Source organism: Columba livia, chromosome 1, assembly GCF_036013475.1.
Source record: "Columba livia isolate bColLiv1 breed racing homer chromosome 1, bColLiv1.pat.W.v2, whole genome shotgun sequence".
Lineage (NCBI taxonomy): Eukaryota > Metazoa > Chordata > Aves > Columbiformes > Columbidae > Columba > Columba livia.
In genome coordinates this window covers 191,692,875-191,712,298 of record NC_088602.1, presented here as the reverse complement: position 1 = coordinate 191,712,298, position 19,424 = coordinate 191,692,875, and the positions used below count along the sequence as shown (strand labels likewise).

The 19,424-nt window shown below is 43.6% G+C and overlaps 1 protein-coding gene across 2 annotated transcripts; it reads right to left on the bottom strand.

Annotated features, from left to right (window-relative positions):
- Positions 1–11,288: 11,288 nt before the first annotated feature.
- PIM3 (Pim-3 proto-oncogene, serine/threonine kinase) lies at positions 11,289–16,322 on the bottom strand. 2 transcript variants are annotated; one of them, XM_065048939.1, is made up of 6 exons: positions 15,780–16,322; positions 15,352–15,461; positions 15,162–15,212; positions 14,475–14,838; positions 13,037–13,213; positions 11,289–12,891 (listed from the first exon to the last, which is right to left on the bottom strand). In XM_065048939.1, the coding sequence occupies exons 1-6, from the start codon at positions 15,862–15,864 to the stop codon at positions 12,707–12,709; spliced, it is 972 nt and encodes a 323-aa protein (XP_064905011.1). In that variant the 5' UTR covers positions 15,865–16,322; the 3' UTR covers positions 11,289–12,706. The 2 variants fall into 2 exon arrangements, with proteins under 2 accessions (XP_064905011.1, XP_064905012.1); XM_065048940.1 differs by having other exon boundaries at positions 15,666–16,124.
- Between the last annotated feature and the right edge of the window lie 3,102 nt (positions 16,323–19,424).

Here is a 19,424-nt window from a genome sequence, read left to right as displayed (position 1 = left end):
CAGTTCCTCACCTTGTGTTCACTACTTGTTCGGGTGATTCTCACTCACCCTCTGAGCTTTTCTGCTGTTGGTCAGTCTTTCCTTGGTAGAAAAATGGGACCCGGACACATGAGCTTTCTTTCTAAGTGTCACGGGGCAGGAAGATTCCAGTCAAATCTCATTTCTCTCCCCAGCTCAAACAGCTCATGAAGCTATCATAGTTAAGGTAGATCTATACCTTTGTCTGTGCATCTGCATCTTTCCACTTGGTATTTTTCTAACATTTAATTTCATAGGTCTTCCCAAGTTCTCTGGAGGGAGTCCATGGCATGTCTAGGAAGACTATTGCTCTGATGTGCTTGTGCTGTATACAACAAATAGTCATTCCCACTTTCCCTGGACTTAAATTATTCCAGGCTAAAGGAAATAACCTGCCTCTAGCTCACTGATTTTTCTGAAAGCCAAGTTTTCTTCCAGTATGCTAACACTACCCTTCTTGACAACATTAATTTCTAAAGTCAAGATAAGTGAGACCCAAGCTGAGATCCTCTCCAGCTTGGCAACACAGTTGCTGGCAAAGGGTGGACATATTACCAACAGGGACAATAGCAATGGGTAAGGAGTTGGACAATGTGGTATATTTCTTTTTAAGAAATGCAGGCATAAAGGAAAAGGACACAGAATTCATGTGCCCAAAAAGTAGTAGTTTCTAGAAGACATTTATATGAATAATCAGGTGTTTTATTTCCAGCAGGAACATGTGGACTTTATAGGCACCTGTAAATGTAGTAGGTTAGACATTTTGCTACAGATAATACTAACATGATGAAGCTACAAAATGAAGAACATTTAGTTAGGTAGTGAAAAATCTCCTCCAGCAACCCCATTCTGCCAGGGCAGTCTCTTATGTAGCTTGAAAAAAAAAGGACCACCTTATACTCCCACCTTTATCACTGTTTTCTGTTTCTGTATGTCTTCTGGTTTAGCAGATCAACTGTGGCTTGTATAGTTTCCTGTTAGAAGTGAAATGGTTGCTCTGACTGGCTTTTTTTGGTTGATGAAGGGAAGATGAGATCAGCTACCAGCTATGACAAAGTCTTGTGGCTGTCAAGAGATACAAATAATGTGTAGATGTCCAACACGTAAAAATAAAGTGCCTGTGTATGTAGCGAAAGTGGACTGGTTCCACTGGCTGCTGCTGTCCAAGGTTATCCTACATTATAAGCTGATGTAGATGGTTATTGAACAGATTGGGGCCATCTAGCAACACCGATCCCTCTGTTCACCTAGCAATGTCAGAACAAGGGGGCAGTTGCCTCTAAAAGCCCCTTACCTATTAATCCACTCAACTGTTTTCTGCTTGTACATCTGGGGATGAGGCAGGATCAGACTCTAGCCATGACCTCACATAATCCTCTTTCTGTAGTGACACCCTTGCATAATACAGAAGAATATATGTGGTGTAAGTGTCATATGTCACAGCAGTACAGGGAGTCACAAGTGCCGTGACTGTATCAAGGAATTTTTAAACAAGTGTGACTGGCAGGGAGCCTTACATGTCCGTCATATGGCCTTGCAAGAGTCAGATTTGGGAAGCCCTAGGCAAGGCTGTTCCCAGATGTAAGGTCACCATCACACAACAATGATGTCCCTGTAAGCCGATCCAATGGACAATCGTCACATTTAGACCATTAGATTATCAGAGTGGATGTTGTAACAACATAGTGTTGAGTTTGAAAGGAAATTATTTACATGTCTGAGCCAAGAAAAATTTTCCAGTAACAGCAGGAAGATTCAACTTGGATGCCTATGATCTATTGAGAGTTAATAATGGCTAGGCAGAGGGCCAGTGGAAATAGATGGTATTTGTTTTAAAAAATTTGTCTCTCTTCCCTTACATTTTGCCTGCTGTTTGTCTTCCTGGACTGCAAGTGCTTAGGAGCTAAGCCGCACTTATTGCTTGGAATCAGTCGCATTACTTACTTAATCAATGATTGCTAATGATAAATAGTAATAATATAAAACATTAATGTATTTTTACCTACATCTGCATCTGTCTCTTGGTGAAGTACTGCACTTACTACTGTTGCATCTGACCATATGTTCATGGTGCAATCCCTTTAATACCTGGAATGTGAAAGCTGTTAGCAAATTCCTTGTGCCAGGGCTGGAGACAAGAGACAGAAACTAAGAAAGTCAAGAGATACACCAAACTAAAGAGCATAGTGTAAAAATGGCAAAAAGAGTGAACCCTGGGACAAGGAACAAGTAGGGACAGAGCAAAACCTGGCAAGCTATATAACAGCAGGATCCTACAACACATAAGAAGCAATGGGCATAGCGATGAGATTCCCTTATTACTGACCAGTCTAACAAGCCAACTCTTAATCTCAGCTTTGGACAAATGGCTGACTGTGGGTCAATAGTCTTGATGGGTACAGTAGTATTCATTACATGCTGGCAAATACTGGGGGCACATATGACATTCTGCCAAGAAAAAAAGTAATGAGATACAGAGCTCTTACATGCCCCTGCACCATGATAATGCAGCAGGACACCAATGTATGTAAAGAGCCATTGAAAACAGTGGTCTTGCAAGTCTTTTCACCTCGCTGTAATAATAAACTATTGTATTTTTAATACAATATACAATACAATAATACAATATACAATAATACAATATACAATATACAATATTTTTAATAATAAACTACTGTATTTTTACTTTGGAGTCTTTAGAGGAATATTACACTAGAACAATCTGGTTTCATTATTTTTGAAAATGCTGCTGTAGTTACTTCCCTAGAAGTGGGAAATATATATAAAACCACATTTTTAATGAGTGTTGGAATAAAGATTCAAGCAGGAATGACTGTGTAAATTTCTAGTGCCCTTATTATTCATTAGACCAGACTACCACAATGAATCTCAAAATCTGTGAAGCAATTTTTTCCCCCCTCACTATTCTTCACTCTCTCATCTTAAGCCCATTCAATTTCATTAGTATTCCTTCACTGTGTTGTTGGTCTGCATTATGGTGGGGTTTTGGAAGGCCTTCAGTAAAAGAATACTTGACTGTGCTACAACCTTCACCCTTTGTACCTCTGTTCAGATCCCAACAGAATGAATTTCTAAATGCCTGCATGTTGCAGGAAACATGAATTGTTAATGAATCTTAGGATACAAGTCTAAACAGATGACAGTACTTTCCAATCTGTTACGGAAACAATATGCTTTAATTAAGTATAAGGTTTAATAAAATTTTCACTCCTTATACAAAAATGAATGGTGATTAACAGACAGCTGACAAGCCAACTCCAATAATTTCTGATTAAATGCTTTTGTTTAGTGTTTTCAGTTACTTTCTACAGAGAATTAATTACTGAAAATGAAAAAAAAATTAATGTTTATGCCAGTTAATATCCTTGAGAAAGTGGAAAATAAACAATTGTATAAATTACAGTGGCATATGCAGGCCAGATTGTGGTCAAAATTTGTACAACATAACCCAGCCAGGTTTTAAGTTAGTTAGATTGAAAATTGGGGGCGTGAAGGAATCTGTCTGAAGTAGCTGCTTCACAATTTTAAGTAAACAGTGATAAACTGTATTCAGAACAAGATGCCATTGTGACTTCTGTTTATGATTTTTTTCACAACATTAACCTATGTACAGCGGTCACTACTATTGTAGGTTCAAAGCATACATCTACATTATTCTTTCATCCTTCAAATTGCTCTTTAAATAAGCAAACCATCTTCCAATCCATGGAAATATGCATGAGGAGAACAACCCACTAGAGGGTTAATCTGAGGGATGTGAGCAGATGGGCAGGGAGTGCTGTCACCCTGCTCTGAGGAGTTGTTTGCACCAGTGGAGGATCACCTACCCACTCAGAATGACGTTTCATCTAGCCTTACTGAGGCCATTCCAGCTAAACTGGTATAACAGGTACTCTCCAATAAATGCCCACAAACAGGCTTTGTATGAAACTAATTAAAAAAAAAGAAGAAAAGGAGCCACTTTTTGTTATCCATTGTCCTCAAAGAAACGCTAGTTTGAAAATTTACCTGGGAAAGTTTACTTGGCAAAAAGCATGAGAAGACAATCCCTTAGCTGAAGTCTACTGATCTGGACTTTTTATTCCTCTGAGTTGATTGGCAATTAACCTGAGTTAGTTAACAGCTTTGTAAATGTTAATCTAGATATTTCATGACCAACTGAATACAAATGTTTGTGTTTTTCTCTAGGTTTAAGCCAATTGGCAACCAATTAACTTGAATTTTAGCAACCCCAAGTGCGATACTCTAGAACAAACACACGCCCTCTGTGCAAAACAAAGGCTGATCTTTCTCTGCAGAAAGCCAGTACCAAGGCATTTGACGTCTTATCACTATGCTATTTGAAGTGTCCTCCATTGTAGTTTGTATCCAGTGCTGCATAATCTTTATAATGGCCCTCTGCAAGAGCTAAGAGGGAAGCAAAATGTAAGCAAAGGATTTCTATCATACGTATAATCACAGTCGACCAATGAAGTTTCTAAAGTGTTGTGAAAGCTATGTGGACAAAAAAGATCATTGGCATCAGTTCAGTTTTTGCTATTGTGGATGTTAGTTTTTAAAATAATATCAATTAATGAAAATGTAACTCAGTAAAGAATATGAAAGCATGTATCTTCTGTTTTCAAGAGTGACTCACACATATTCACTTACCACTTATGTCAGCGGGAGTTTGTCATATGTCATAAAAGGAGTTGGATTGTACCCTTGGTTTGTGACATGAAAGGTCTGTTCAGCAGAGGAAGAGAGGTATCAATTCTTATCAACATTGTTATGAACACTTCCTCACACTAACAGGCAGATACATGGGAAAAAAGGCTTCTAGTGAGCAACTGCTCTTTGTGGTATTAGCAAAAAACATCACCCAGGCCTCAAGTTTTGAGACAAATCTTTGTTCTACTTTTCTTTCAAATCACCTTGCCTTTGCTTGCCAAATAACTCATTTGTTATCTTACAGAGAGATGCAGCTCTGACTTCTGAAAGAGAGAAGGGCTCCCTTTTCCTCTCTTGACTGTATTTCAGCATTGCAGTAGAGGGTTTTCTTTACAACTCAGGCCTTCTGATTCATTTTCTCTCTAGAAAAGACTTTTTTTTGTCACCAGCTAAGAGATAATCCAGTAGTCATTACATAGGCAACAGTCCCCTTGAAATGACTGGAATTTTTACACAAGAACTGCAGAAATGGGTCCAATGCCACCAAGAGCACTTTGGCTAGGAGTTGTCAGGGAAATGATGATACTCAGCTGTTAGAGCCACTTGAGTGGATCACCACAACAAGCACTAGACTGGGGACCAGTGTATCTTAAAAGTGCACTCAAAATGAATGGTTTACATAGAGACTCACCAAGAGTTCCAAGATCAATTGTTGAAATTTTGCTTTAAATGTGTTGGAATACTACATATTAAACAATGACCATCAGCAGAAATGTCCTAGAGATGACAAGAGACCTCATGCCTGCTGAAGAGATTCAAGATGACAGAGAAACAGTGAAATCATAGTTCTTGAGATAAAACAAAAAATGTAATTATGTTCTCTCAACTTATTTGCACTACTTTTTCTCACTGCATTTCTTTTTTTCATCATGCATAGCTGTGAAGTGTCATTATTTATTAGCTATTCTGAAATGTTTCATGTATTTTCTCATTCGCAAATGTACCTGTGAAGCTGGTTGAAAAGTAGGGCATACTGTTGAGATGTGTAAAAATATTCATGAATTAAGTTCTGATCTTTGTAAGATTCTGAGTGATCTGAGTTCCTACACTTCATCAGGAGGTGAGGTTCTGTGTACCTTTCAAGCAAGTGCTCAACACCTGATTTGAAAAAAAGCCACCTAAAAAATTTGCATGCAAGGTTAAAAATAGTAGGATTTGTCAACATTCCTTGGAAATCCTTTGTTGCAGAGGTTATAAAACATAAACTAGGGGATTCAATTGATGCTAGAGACTAGAGAAAATTAAGTTTTTTGTTACACACACTCTTTCTTCAGCAGTAACATTTCTCTTCCCCCACACCCCAGTCCCAAGTGGTTGTGCATATTCTCTCACTTATGCTGGGTCATTATCAGAGTGATCAGTTTATTGATTTGAATATCAGTGCAGCAGCAGCAAAAGGAAGGGATGGTGGAAAGAAGGACTGGTTTAGCTGACGCTGGCTTTGAGAAAAGGTCAGTAGTCCCATAGCCTCACCATCATGAGAAACAATGTTATTACTTCTATTGATTAGGTCAAATCTGCATTAAAAAGTGTTTTGCCAGTAGCAAAAGGAGAACCGTCAATAAATTTTATATTGCTTCAACAAGCAGAATGAATGTTGTGGACTGAAACCTCTTTTTGTAAACTTGTGAGTATTAGGCTGATCAAATCCAAAGTATTTTTAAATCAGCTGTAATTTCTGAATGCTATATGAAATACTTGTTTCGAAAAAAGATTATTTGATATAGACCTCAGTCAGTTAATGCTAAAGTTCAACTATCCTTACAGATATAAAGCTCTTCCTTAACACAATCTAATCTGCCTTTCTGTGAATTAAGTTCATTATATATTCGCCTCTGCTTGGACAAGTTATCTCTGGGAAGCTGAGATTTGTTATGCTTTTATACGCTGATGTAAATCTGTATATTGTGAGGCTTTCACTGTTACATAGGTATTTGAAAAACAGAAAAAAACCTTGCATGGAGTCTGAATATGGGAGTATTTTCCCATGATTAAGAGATATTTTACCATAGGATGATCTTGAAAGAGACTGTTCCCTGTCATGACACTATTAGGTTTGGAAACTTTTGGAAAAAATAAAACCATCTGGGATATCCCTCCCTCCAACATTTTATAGCTTATGCTTGTTAACATATTTAATTATTTTAACTGGAATAGACTTATATTTGATGCTTATGTTTTCCTGGCCTAAAACAAAGGAAGCAGAAAAAAGCAGATACAAACTTCAACACTGAAACCAGGCCATTCATAATTACCAAAACAGGTGTTGCAAGCAAAACTTGATTTCAACAAAATAGCTTTTTCAGTAGAATGTATATATATTAAAAAAAAAAATTCAGACAATTATTCACAAAATGATTAAACTTTTTTTTTTTTTTTTTCAGAATTCTGCACAGAATAGAGCAAAATACCTTTCAGTTTTCAGGATAATTTTATGTAATCTTTCATTACTATTTCCTGTAATCTTTCATTACTCCCAATTGGAGACTTAAAGAGACTGCTGAGTCATTAGTAGTAAACAAAGAAACATATTGATTCACAAGATGCTGTGCTGCCTATGACTTAATTGTAATTTCAAGGTTTAACACAGATTTACCTGAGGAAGAGTGCAAGTATGCATCTCACTAATTCTCTTACTGGACTAGTGTAAGCAGCTTTTTACATAATGGTTTGTGTAGTCAATTAGGAGAGTATTAACAATAATAGATGACATTCTTACTAGTATCATAATAATTAGATCTTAAATACAGCTAATCTGAGATCTATATTGAATGTATATTATTATGTAAGCATGATACTTCCATAGGCAAGTAATTTCCTTTATGGTGTGTTCAAGGAAAAGGAAATCCTAGCATCTGAGATATAAATATGCAAATTTTAGCAGATATTGGGAAACCACATAACATTTCTTAAAACCTGAGTGTGCCAAACCATATAACAAATAAGAGTAAGATTATGAACAGGAAAGAAAATAAAAAAATTGAATACCTTTTATGTTTATTGGAACAGCAGTAGTGGCATTGCAAGCTAAGAAAATCTCTGCAAGAATTTAATGGTTTGATGTTACTGCTCCTCATTTTACCTTGCGTAAGACCCCCACTTCTGAAGTTCTTTAGTGTAACTTCTCTTTAGCAAAAATAGAGACTGGTTTATTTCTATGCCCACGTTTTTTATTGATCCATGTGAATCCACCAGTTTTGAGACAAACATCATCTGAAATTAAGTAGGAATCCTGTGTAAATACAGATATGAATTTTAGTTGCATAGTTTTGTGGCCTCCTTACTGCTTTGATCAACAGTTCTGCAATATAAAAAAAGGTTAATATATCTCTGGTATATCAGCTACCTGAAGGAACCCCTTAGGCAAAAACATATTAAATTTTAAAATCATAGATAACTGTAAATTAAGCAATTGCAAATTTATAAGCATATCAAGCTTCAGTACATGATCAGAAAAGCTGTGTATTGCAATGAAATTAAAATACCATCATCTCAAGTTCTGCTATCAACAGCAGCATCACTGTTGTTAATATAAAAAAAATCCACTAATAAGAAGCTGATAGGGCCACAATGTTTGTTATGTTTTGTTGTCTGGTTACACTGCTGAAAATTACGGCCTATCAGTATGCCAGGAGACAAGCGCTTCTCATTGTGACTGAAATGAAGTGGAAGGAGGAGGGCTAATATGCTCGTAAATGCTCATGCCAAGAGTCAGGTCACTGACTGGGGCTCACTAGGCAGCTTACCTCTGTGACTTCAGATGGAGAACTGACAATCTCTTGAATTTATAATTCCCTCTCCTGATTCTATAGAAAAGCTATTTTCATATTTGTAGTATATTTTTTAAAATATTTTGTGTAATGATAGCATTTCAAACATTGTGGAATATTTAAGAATTAGTCATATTCTTCCATATCTGAAAGTATCAGTCAGCAGTGTTTTAAAATCCGTCTTCCCAATTTATGCATCACTGTTTTTGGAATATATACTTTAATCTCACCAACAGAGGTCAGTAAACCACTGAAAGAGAACCATAAGTGTTTGATGAGAACACACCCTCATCAATCTTTCTAACATCCTTCTGATAGTTTTGTTCAAAGGGCTCTTGTTCAGTTGCTTTAGTAAACACAAGCTTAGTTAGCTAAAAAAAAAAAAAAAGCAAGCAAGTACATGCTTAGGTGCACAGGAGAATGAGTTTTATTAATGAGATGAATTACACAAAATGGTATATCGTTAAAGATCTTTCAGCAATAGAATGTATTTGAAAGAACCGTTATCAAGTCGGTAGCACACATATATGCATAGGTGTGGTCATAGCTAAATCAATTTGTCAAGGTTAAAACAGGTTGTGATTTAAATGGTAGTACTTTGAAGGTTCTGCAGAATTCTACTTTTCGGGGTTTGTGCTGTTGAAAATCAACCTATTGTGGAAAGAGTATGAAGAGGAGGATCCCAGAGAAGCAACATTTAATTATATTAAAAAAACAGAAGCGCAGGAGAAACCAAGAGCTGTCACTGACTTGCTCATTTTGACAGTAACATTCAGCTAATGGAACTATATTAACACATCATTTTCCAACTTTCAGCTGTAATGAAAAGCTATTTTTACAAATCATTTCTTTCAGTATATGGTGTTTCAGCCACGTGGCTTCTATTAGCGTGCAGGGAGTTTCACAACGCAAGCTGCCTGTGCAATACCGAAAGTGTACCTTTTATGTGGAGCTAATCCCAGAGGGGAGCCAGCACTCCTGCCCGTGGCCTTTTGACCTTTATCCTTTTAAATGCATTTTGCCTCAGTAGCAAAAGGTGAAAACCTAGTTTTTATGTTGCAAAACAGACCGCTTCAACAGCACTTCTCTATGAAGCTAAGGAAAGTAACATACGCTCCTGTGGAAAAGTTGAAAGTCTCTAGTTCAGCAATCAACAATAGCTTTACAAACGTATTTTTAGGATTGCTTTTCTGGTAGCCCTTTGAAGCTCACCCGTATGGCCTCGCTACCACCCCTCTCAACAGCTGCGAGCATGCAAAGCCACTGGAGTGGAAGATGTTAATTATCATCAGCTACTGGAATTTCTCCAGGGACCACTTGTAGTTAGAAACATGTTTCCCTAAAGAACTGCACTAGGTGTTGTGATCATCTCTTCTGTAGTTTGAGTTCCTCCTCTTAAGCAAAAGACATACTCGGTTAAAACTTCTGGTCTTCTCTTTGAAGCGTTCTTCTCCTAGGACACAATTGTATGATTTTCTTAAGCATTCTCAAATGTAATGTATTTTATTTCTGTGAATAGAGTTCCAACAATGCACATTTTCGTGTATATGTGAGTTTCCCAAGGATTAGGTTTAGCATGCATACAGATTTTGATTAAAAACTGGAGAAATATGTCTAAAATGAAAAAGAAACAAAACCAAAAAACATAGAAATCAGACAAATTGATGGACACAACCGTGTTTTGTGGTTTTTTTTTGTAGGTTTTGTTTGTTCATTTTTGTTTTCTCCTGATAAGTGTAATTTGAACTTTCTTTTTATGACCAAGAAAAAGCTGCGCACCTTCCCAACACCTCATCAGAAAGCTGTACACACAAGTGGTCTTTCCCCTTCTGCTCATGCTATTCAGCAGCATTTTGAGTCTAAACTAGTTAGCATCAAATAGCTTGATGTGATGTCAGAAAGTGAGAGATTCCCTACAGGGAACCAAAATCATAGTGGGTGAGCTGACAGAAATATCCCCAGAAAGGGAAATAACACAAAACCAATAGATTCTAAGCCTTGGTGACTGCTACAAAGCGCCTTTAATGACTGAACACATCCTTGAATGTCTTGTAGATCCCTGTGTGGTATTTAAACCTAGTAATTGCTACCACCCCCGCAGAAAGACCAAGTCAGGTCAGTCTCCAGCTGCAGAGAAACTAAGATGAACTCACTAATCTGCAGGACTACTCACACCACGCCAAGGTGAATGCCGAGGACAATTCTCTCACCCTTTGCTATGGATGAGAACAGCACACAGTTCTCAGTACTTTGAGGTGACACACCAGTCTCTTTTGATAAGCTAAAGGAACAGCAGAAAAACAGGCACCCCACTCTCCAAGAATGCTGTCCTTCTCCTGTAAGGGCACAGGATAAGCCCCTCCACGCCCCCAGGAGAAAGGACACTGAATGTAATGGAAACATGTAAACTGTGGAAACAGCAACCACCCCTAACTACAAAAATCCTTCCTTCTTAAACTTAAGGACGAGGCATATAGTGGTGTTTCAGTTGTTTTAGTGTTTACAGAATTACAAATCCCACAATTACTGGCCAATTCCCTTCTTTGTAGGCCATTAGTACAGTTGTATTGTGTACCTTCTCCAGTTCAACACCAAATACAGTGATTGAGAAGTAGATACAGTCAAGATGAAGGATTGCTTAATTCTTCCAAAATGCATAGACCAGGTCAGCTGCTGTAGGCCTGTAGTATCTAGAGAGGGTAACAATGTGTTCCTCAGTTGGCACCAAGAATAACCATGAAGATAAAAGTGAGCACACAAACACAGAACTGTTATATACAAAAAAAGTTTAATTGAAATACCTGTATAAAAAATATGATCTCCATACATTTCACACTGTTAAACAGAAGAAAAAAATCCAAATCCAAGCTGCATAAATGCAACCAGATCACAGAAACACAGCTATTAAAATAAATTAAGGTTTATGACTCTGCCACTCTACCTTCCAGAGCCAATGCACGGAGACTGTACAATGTCAATAATTTAAAACCCTTCCAAACAGCATTACTTTACATTTCTGGTACAATAATACCAGACACAAGGCATACTGACTAACTTTAAAAAGTCATTCTATTTCCCTTAAATTAGACTTTGTACAACAATTTTCCATCTTCCAACAAAAATTGAAAAGGTCAGAATTTTTTTTGTCTTTTTTTTTTTTTTTTTAAACAAAAGTAACAGGAATGCAGAAAAAAAGTGCCATGGGCAAACCACTAGAATTCCCATGGGGAGAAGGAGGGGAAAGCACAGTGTTGAATAACTCTAACCAAATAAATTAACCAAATAAATAGCCACAGCTGAAACCTGTGGGAGGTCTTCTAAACTCCAAACAATAAATAACTGTATAATACATGGGAAAAACCAGGTTTACAGAAACACATTATACAGGTATGGGGAAAAAAAAAAAAAAGTAAAGTCCTTGAATATTGCATTGATTGTGCATTCAACATGCCCATACGTACTTTAAGACTCGCAGGGTGACAAAAGGCCAGGGGGAGTTGAGAAAGGGGCTTCTCATGCCCAGTGGTAGAGATGATAAAAGGAAACATGAATAAATGTTTCTGATAAAAAAGCTGATATACCTGTTCATATTTCTGTGCAGGCAGGCTATAGGAAATATTTTGAGCAGCAGAGGTGGGTTGGATTTGGAAAGGGCTGGGGGCAGGAGTGAAATGTCTGTGTTCAAGTATTCCATCACCAGTGGATGGGACTACTTCATTCAATCACCGAACATGTTCTCCAATGCATCATAGGAGCTGCTTCCTCCAGCACTGAGTCTAAAGGGAGCAAATTCCTATAATGAACTGGATCTTCTTTGGACATACACAGCTCAAAAAAGAAAGTCCCACTGAAGCAGCTTTCAAAAAGGCACTCAAAAGCAAATAAAATCTAGTCCAGGCTCTATGAGAGCAAAAAAGTTTACCATGTATTCAAGAGGTCACTGCTTTCTTAATAAGGTCAGTCTTTGACTAAGTACTGGCCTGCAACTCCCAAACATCAGCGTTTCCAAAGGAAATCTCTCATTCCAAAGCAGAAACCAGCAAAGGGGGAAAATAAAATCAAGTCCCTCAGACAAAGATTCAACTACAGAATAATGAATGCATTTTTCTAGCCCCTCCTACGTATTGGCAGCAGCACTGTGGTCTTTCTGCTTGTAGCTCCCCTCCCAGTGCGAGGTCCTTAGTAATTCACAGACTCTCATTACTTGAACTTGTGCTAGATACATCAGTATCAAGGGTCCGTAGCCTTATGTCACAGTCCTCAGACTTCACTACTTCAGATTTGTGCATCCATTGATGGTCAAAAATTTGCTCAAGTGTTGGTCTGTCTGAAGGCCTCAGTGAAAGGCACCATTTGATCAGCTGTTGACATTCTGTAACAAACAAAAAAGCAATTTTAGACTAGGGAAGTGAAAAGACAACCTTGAAGAAAATCCCTCCCTACCTGTACAAATTCAAATGTACAGGACTAAGAAAAACAAAACAAAACAAATCCCATTTGACTCCTATACAACTCACCAGGTGAAATTCTTCTCCTGAAATATAATCGTCCCCTCAAAATTTCCTCATCTTGCTCAAAAGGGATGTCTCCACAAACCATATCATACAGAAGAACTCCCAGAGACCATACTGTTGCTGACCTCCCATGGTATCTGTGATATCTGATCCACTCTGGAGGGCTGTATACTCTCGTTCCTAAAAGGGAAAAAAAACAAACGGTTAAAAGTGTTTCCCCATTGTTCATCTCCTCCTAGTAGAGCTAAATGAAATTCATAAACTTGTTATTTGGGAGTAAAAAAACAAAACAAGCTTCATATTTCTTATGGGCCAAAGCCATTAGTGGTGTAATTTCAGGTCATCTGCGGGGTTACACCATTACCAGACTTGGCCCATCCGGTTGTGCTATTTTGTTGCAAGAAACAACACAGCCCCATCAGCTGACTGTGTACTGAGGCAGCTCCCTTTCACTGACCACGTGGCGTCTGCAGCATCACACCAAAAATAGACACAAAAGGACAAAGGGGGCTGGCGGGGAGGAGACGAGAGGGCAGCAAGAAGGTGAAACTCCGGTCTGCCCGTCTTACACGGGGCTAATCTGCTTTATCCAATTCCGCAAGGCAGTAAACAAAACAGAAACGCTTACGATTTCTACGTTTTTAACAGCCTCCCCCCCGCCCGGCTTCTCTGCGGCAGCTTTTCCCAACCCGCCCCCCCCGCTGCCCGCGGGCTCCTTGGATACCAAACAAAACCGGGAATTTGTGATGCCAGGGTCACGTGCAGCGGAGCTTCGGGTTTCACAACAAACAGATGTGAGTGCGGCAACGGAGGGGGGGGTTGGGGGAGGAGGGAAAAGAGTCCCTCGTTACATCAGTCACGCTCAAAGGGCAGGGGGAAATACTCCCTCCTGTCACACGGAGGATTATTTTCAGCTTTCCCATCCCTAAAGTGCCGAGCCCGGCCCTGAAGCCAGTATCAAGACATTTTGAGGGAGCGAATCCATCCCCATCGCTTTAAAATCTGCAATGCGGGATTTCCAGGACATGGGCGGAAAGGGAGGGGGAGAGCTACTGCTTGAAGTTAAAAAAAGCAACGCATATAAAAACTGCATCTCCACACATGGAAACATCCGACACTGGTGAAAAGCCTCCATGTAAACAGATCGCCCTCTAGGAAAAAAAAAAAAAAAAAGCTTTTTCCAAGGCATGGAAATATAAACTGCTGCGTCACTGCCTGGAATCGCTTCTTTCCTACGCAACTGAACACCCCTAAGCTACTTCGGGTCCAAAGGTTTCCATTACCAGTAGACCTCATATGAACCCCTGCGTCAGAGGCACCACTTGCTACTGTGAGGTGCCAGAAAGGGGATAAGCAGCAGTTACAGAAAGGGCATCACCCTGGGAGGCATGTGGGGGTCTGGCCAAACGTGGGCTGCCCTGGGCACGGGAACGGCACGTACCATCGAAATCGGTATAGACTGTGTCCTTGAGGAGGGCCCCCGAGCCGAAGTCGATCAGCTTCAGCTCGCCTGTCCTGAGGTCAACCAGCAGGTTCTCGTCCTTGATGTCCCGGTGCACCACACCGCAGCCGTAGCAGTGGCGCACCGCTTCCAGCACCTGCCGGAAGAACCCGCGGGCCGTATCCTCGTCCAGGGCGCCCTTCTCTGTGATGAAGTCGAAGAGGTCCTTCACCAGCTCGGGCCGCTCCATAATGATCAAGTACCCGTCGGGCCGCTCGTACCAGTCCAGCAGCTTGATGACTCCTCTGAAGCCAGAGCCCACCTTCTTCAGGAGAACGATCTCCAGGGGCACCATGACGCCGCTCTGCGCAGAAGAGGGGGGCGCGGGTCAGCGGGGGGCGGCGCGGCCCGGTGCGCCCCCGACTGAGAGGAGGGGGTTGGGAGGAGGAGAGGGAGGGAAGGGAGAGAGGGGAGGGCGGGGAGGAGGGCGCGGCCGGCGGGCCCCCTCCGCCGCTGCCGCAGTCCGAGGGGCGGGCGCGGCGCTGCGGCGGCGAACCCCCGCCAAATTCTCCCCCGACCGCAGAGGCCGCGCCAGCGGGGCGGGCCCCGCCGCCCACACAATAGCCCCACCGCGGCGGAGCCCCACGGCCGCGCAGCACCCCCGGAGAGCCCCCCTCGGGTACTTACAATCGTGCCCCACTCGGTCACCCTCTCCTTCACCACATGCTTCACGGCGACCTGCGGAGTGGGGAGGAAAGGAGGCGCCGTGAGCGGCGGGGCGGGACCGCCTGCGCCCCGCCGGGCCGCGCCCGCAGCCTCCCGCGCTGCGCTCCCACCCGCCGCCCGCAAAGCGCTGTGCGGCGGTCCCGCGCCTCACCGGCAAGCCGTCGGCGATCCTGCTCCCTGCGTAGACGGTGCCGAATCCCCCGCTGCCCAGCACGGAGCCCACCTGGTAGACTTTATCGAAAGGCTCCTTCTCCACTTTCACTGAGGAAACGAGAGGGAAAAACACCGCGTTAATGTCCGCAGCCGCGTTTCACCAAAAATAAAAAAAAAAAAAAAAATATTTTTTTAAAAGCCTCAAAATGCTCTGCCTGGTGGACGTGTGTGCGCTGCCCTAATTCTACATATTTCTTTTAATAAGTAGTCTTCTTCAATTAAAAAAAAAAAAAAAAAGGAAAAAAAACGCACCCCGAAGTTTCGGGGGCTGCCAGGCGCCGTCCCCACGCACCCCGGGGCAGCACGGCGCCCCGCCCGGCGCGCTGCCGCTCGCAGGGGGACACCCCAGTCCCGGTCCCGCCGTACCTGGCTGGAGGATCTTCACCGGCAAGTGATCCATGCTCGTGGGGCTGCAGATGTGAGCCAGCGAGCCGAACTTGGAGAGCAACATCTTCCGACAAGGGGGGACGGCGAGTCCCCCGCGCTGGCACCACCGGCGTCCTCCCGGCTGAGCGCTCGGCGACGCGGCGCGGCTCTCCTCGCTCCGGAGCCGGTTGGGGGCGGCGGGCCGCCGAGACCGTCTCTGCGGCTCCTTCCCTGGCCGAGAGCGAGCACCAACGGAGTCCTCGGGGGTCCCCGCCGGCACAGATCCACGCGGCGGTCGCACGAAGTCCTCCGGAGAAAAGCAGTCGGCGAGGGCGCCGCTCCTCTTCTAACCGGCGAGAGCCTCTCAGGGCACAGAAACACGCAGGCAGAACCAGAGCCGTCCGCGGCGACAGGCGGGTCCGGACGTTGCGGGGCCACGCGTGAAACCCGCCCCTGCGGGGGCCAGCGCAGCGGGGAGCGGGCTGAGCGCCGCAGTGGAGCCGTGGCGCGCGCAGGATCCTCCGTGCCTGCCCGCGCGCTTCTGAGCCGGCGGCGCCGCCGAGCCGCCTCTTAACGCCCAATATTTTGGTCCGGGCAGAGCGCGGCGAGCGCGCCGAGGATATCCCTCCGCGGGGGAGGGGGAAACACCTCTCCCCCCCGCCCCAGCGGTCCCCTCCCTTCTGCGCCGGGGCGTCCGCCGTGCGGCGGCCGGGACTGCAGCCTTCTGTCCCGCCCCATAGTGCGGGCGGGCGAGTGAAGGGCGGGGGGCTGGGAACTACTTATTTGTAGTAACTGGCGCGCAGAGTTACAGGCTGTCTCAAGTACGCATCACTCATTAGCGGCGAAAAAAAAAAAGCGGGAGGGGGGAGATTCTCCGATTTGCGTTAACGTTTCTGCGCGGCCAATCGCGAGGCGTCTTTTCGAAGGGCTACCGGCGCGGCCAATGAGGAGGGGTCTCATTTGCATGCGGCGGAGCGGGGCCAAGCAGCAGGGCGGGAATGCCGCGGCGCGCCGGGCCCGGCCCCGCCCCGCCCCGCGGCTGCGGGAAGGTCGCTCCGTTCCGTTCCGTTCCGCTCCGCGCCGGCCGAGACGCTGCGTCTGGGGCCCCGCGGGGGAGGGGCGCCGCCATCGTCGGGGCACGTCGGGCCGTCGTTTCGGCAGACCCGGCGTGCGGTGCAGGCAGCTCCCGGCGTGGCGGCTCAGAGCTCGCTTGTTCGTAACGTTGCTGCTCGCCGAAATAAAACGTGACCCGCTTCTCCTCCCCGCCTAGCCTCGGCGCAGCGCGGCGGCGTAACCAGCGCGGGGGGACGCCGGGCGCCTGCCCTCCGTGCCTGCTTCTGTCAGTCAGCTCCCCTGCGCGGAAGCCCCGCGGGGCCGCTGCGGCGGGACGGCGGGCGCCGGTTTCCCGGCGGCGCGCCTCGGAGGAGCTGAGGGCTTCCGTCCCCTCCCCCGCCCCGCTCGGCGCCGCGAAAGGACACGACGCTGTTTGTTTCCCGGCCCTGGCGCCTGCTCGGGTGCGCGGCGCCTCGGGCGCCCGGCAGCGCCGCCCGCCCTGCCCCGCAGGGGGCGCTGCATCAACAGGAATAGGGGTGCGGCGGCGGCGGGGCGGCCTCCCCCTCCCCGGTCGAGTTCAAGGCGGCTTTTAAGCGTTCTCTTCCGACGAGGCATTTACAGCGGCTCTCCATGAGGCTCCCTTTTCCGCGAGGCTTCGGCCTCCGCGCCCGGAGCGGTCCCGGGGTGGCCGTTAGCGACTCTTGGGGCGCTGCCACTGTGGGGTCCCCGGCACCGGCCTCTCCTGAGGGGAGAGGGAGGCAGCTGGGAGAGTCCGGGGGGAAAGGAGAGCCCGAGGGCCCCCTGCCCGGTGTCTGTCCAGCAAAAGCCCCGGGCCAATGATTTAGAAATTAATTAGTGCTGTGCTGGGTGGGAAACAATAATAACTGTTAATAAATGTTCCAGCAGCTACCTAGAGTACTACGTGGATGCGAGTAAGTGCAGAAGTGTTGTGCGAGGCCAAAGCTCAACCGGGGAATACTGCGACATTTTCAGACAAGTGGTCAGCACCTCCACATCCCTGACACTGCCACCCCTGTTACAGCACCACAGTCCCAGGTGCATAACAGGAGTGTCTCAAATCTCCTCTATTGAAAACAGTGAGGTTGGAGATACTGGTGCTGCACAGGGATCCCTAACGTGAGGGTATTTTTGGACAATCACTTGACTAGTTGGCAGTCCTTCCCACCCGGGCACTGGGAGAGCCTTGCAGTTGGCATTGTCTGATAATAGTAGTGCTGTAATCTCAGGCAATCATGGCTATAAACAAAGCAAGGGCTTCTAGGGAGCCGTAATATCTTTTATTAGATAGACCAGCTGATGTAAAGGTCAAGTTTTCAGGCGCAGTTTCAACCCTTCATGTCCCAGAATGTGTTTTTTGAAGCTGGATCAGTTGGGCTATAAAAGTTACTGCCTTTCGTATAGACCATGGTATTTGCAGAGGAACCAAAATAAACTATTCCATTTATTGAGCAGCTGATGTATTTTGGAGGTTTCATGTTAATGACTTGGATTTATCAGATAAAGAAATAAGAAAGTGCTTAGAAAGTACTTTTTGTTTGTTTCTTGTTTTGTTTTGTTTTTGGTTTTTTTTTTTTGTGTGTGTGTGTGGTTAGTTTTTTTTGTTTGTTTTTGTTTTGTTTTGTGTTTTTTGTTGTTGTTGTTTTTGGTTTTGTGTGTGTGTTAAGTATCCTGCCTTTTGGCTATCTCTAGTCACATTAAATAACTTTTTAGCAAGTTTCTCCAGATTTCTACAGATAATGGCATATGCATACTATACTTACGTTCATTGCTCCTGAAATGTAAACAAGTACAAACAGTAGGACAATTTCATGATCTCACAATACATGTTCCAGGTTTATTTTAAGGAATTTAGCTGTATCTGCCTTTTGCTGTAATTCTTGTCAGTGGCTTGTTATGAGTATTTTTTAAATTGAGAGGAAATATTTCTCATTTCCAATATGAAATCTCTGGTTATTGAAACAGTAAATATTTTTAAGGAGAGAAAAGTGGCATTAAATATTGATATGCATGAGTGCTAATTATTTAGGGAATTAACACTGCAAGTAGTTGTTAATTCCTATTTTTTTATGTTGTTAAGCAAGAAGGATCATGCATGTATCACTACTCTGTGAATGTAAAACCATCAGGCCTTTTCATTCCAACTGCATTTGAATTTCTTAAAACTATCTTTGTGTTGTCAGTCTCTGGTAAATCAGTGATATACTTGCCTTGAGCCTGTTTAAGAAAATATGCAGTTTCCCCCAAATCCTGTTGAGTTTAAGCTACATTATCTTCTGCTGTGTCAGCTGTAATACTTGGAGTCAGAAGAATATAGCATACCTTTACACATCTATGTTTGAAGCAAAATGATATCTAAAAAAGACCAGGATCAATGTCTGCTATTGGTATAACTCCTGATCTATTTTGTATTTTCACAGAAGTGTAAAATGAAGGGTATTTATAGTTAACATTAAAGAAAACAAGGTAGTTACTGTAAAAAAAAGTGATAAGAGGGTATTTGTTCTTCGTTCACTTAATTTTGGCAGGCAGACATTTAATTTGTATACAGCTACAAGAACTCTTGGTTTGACA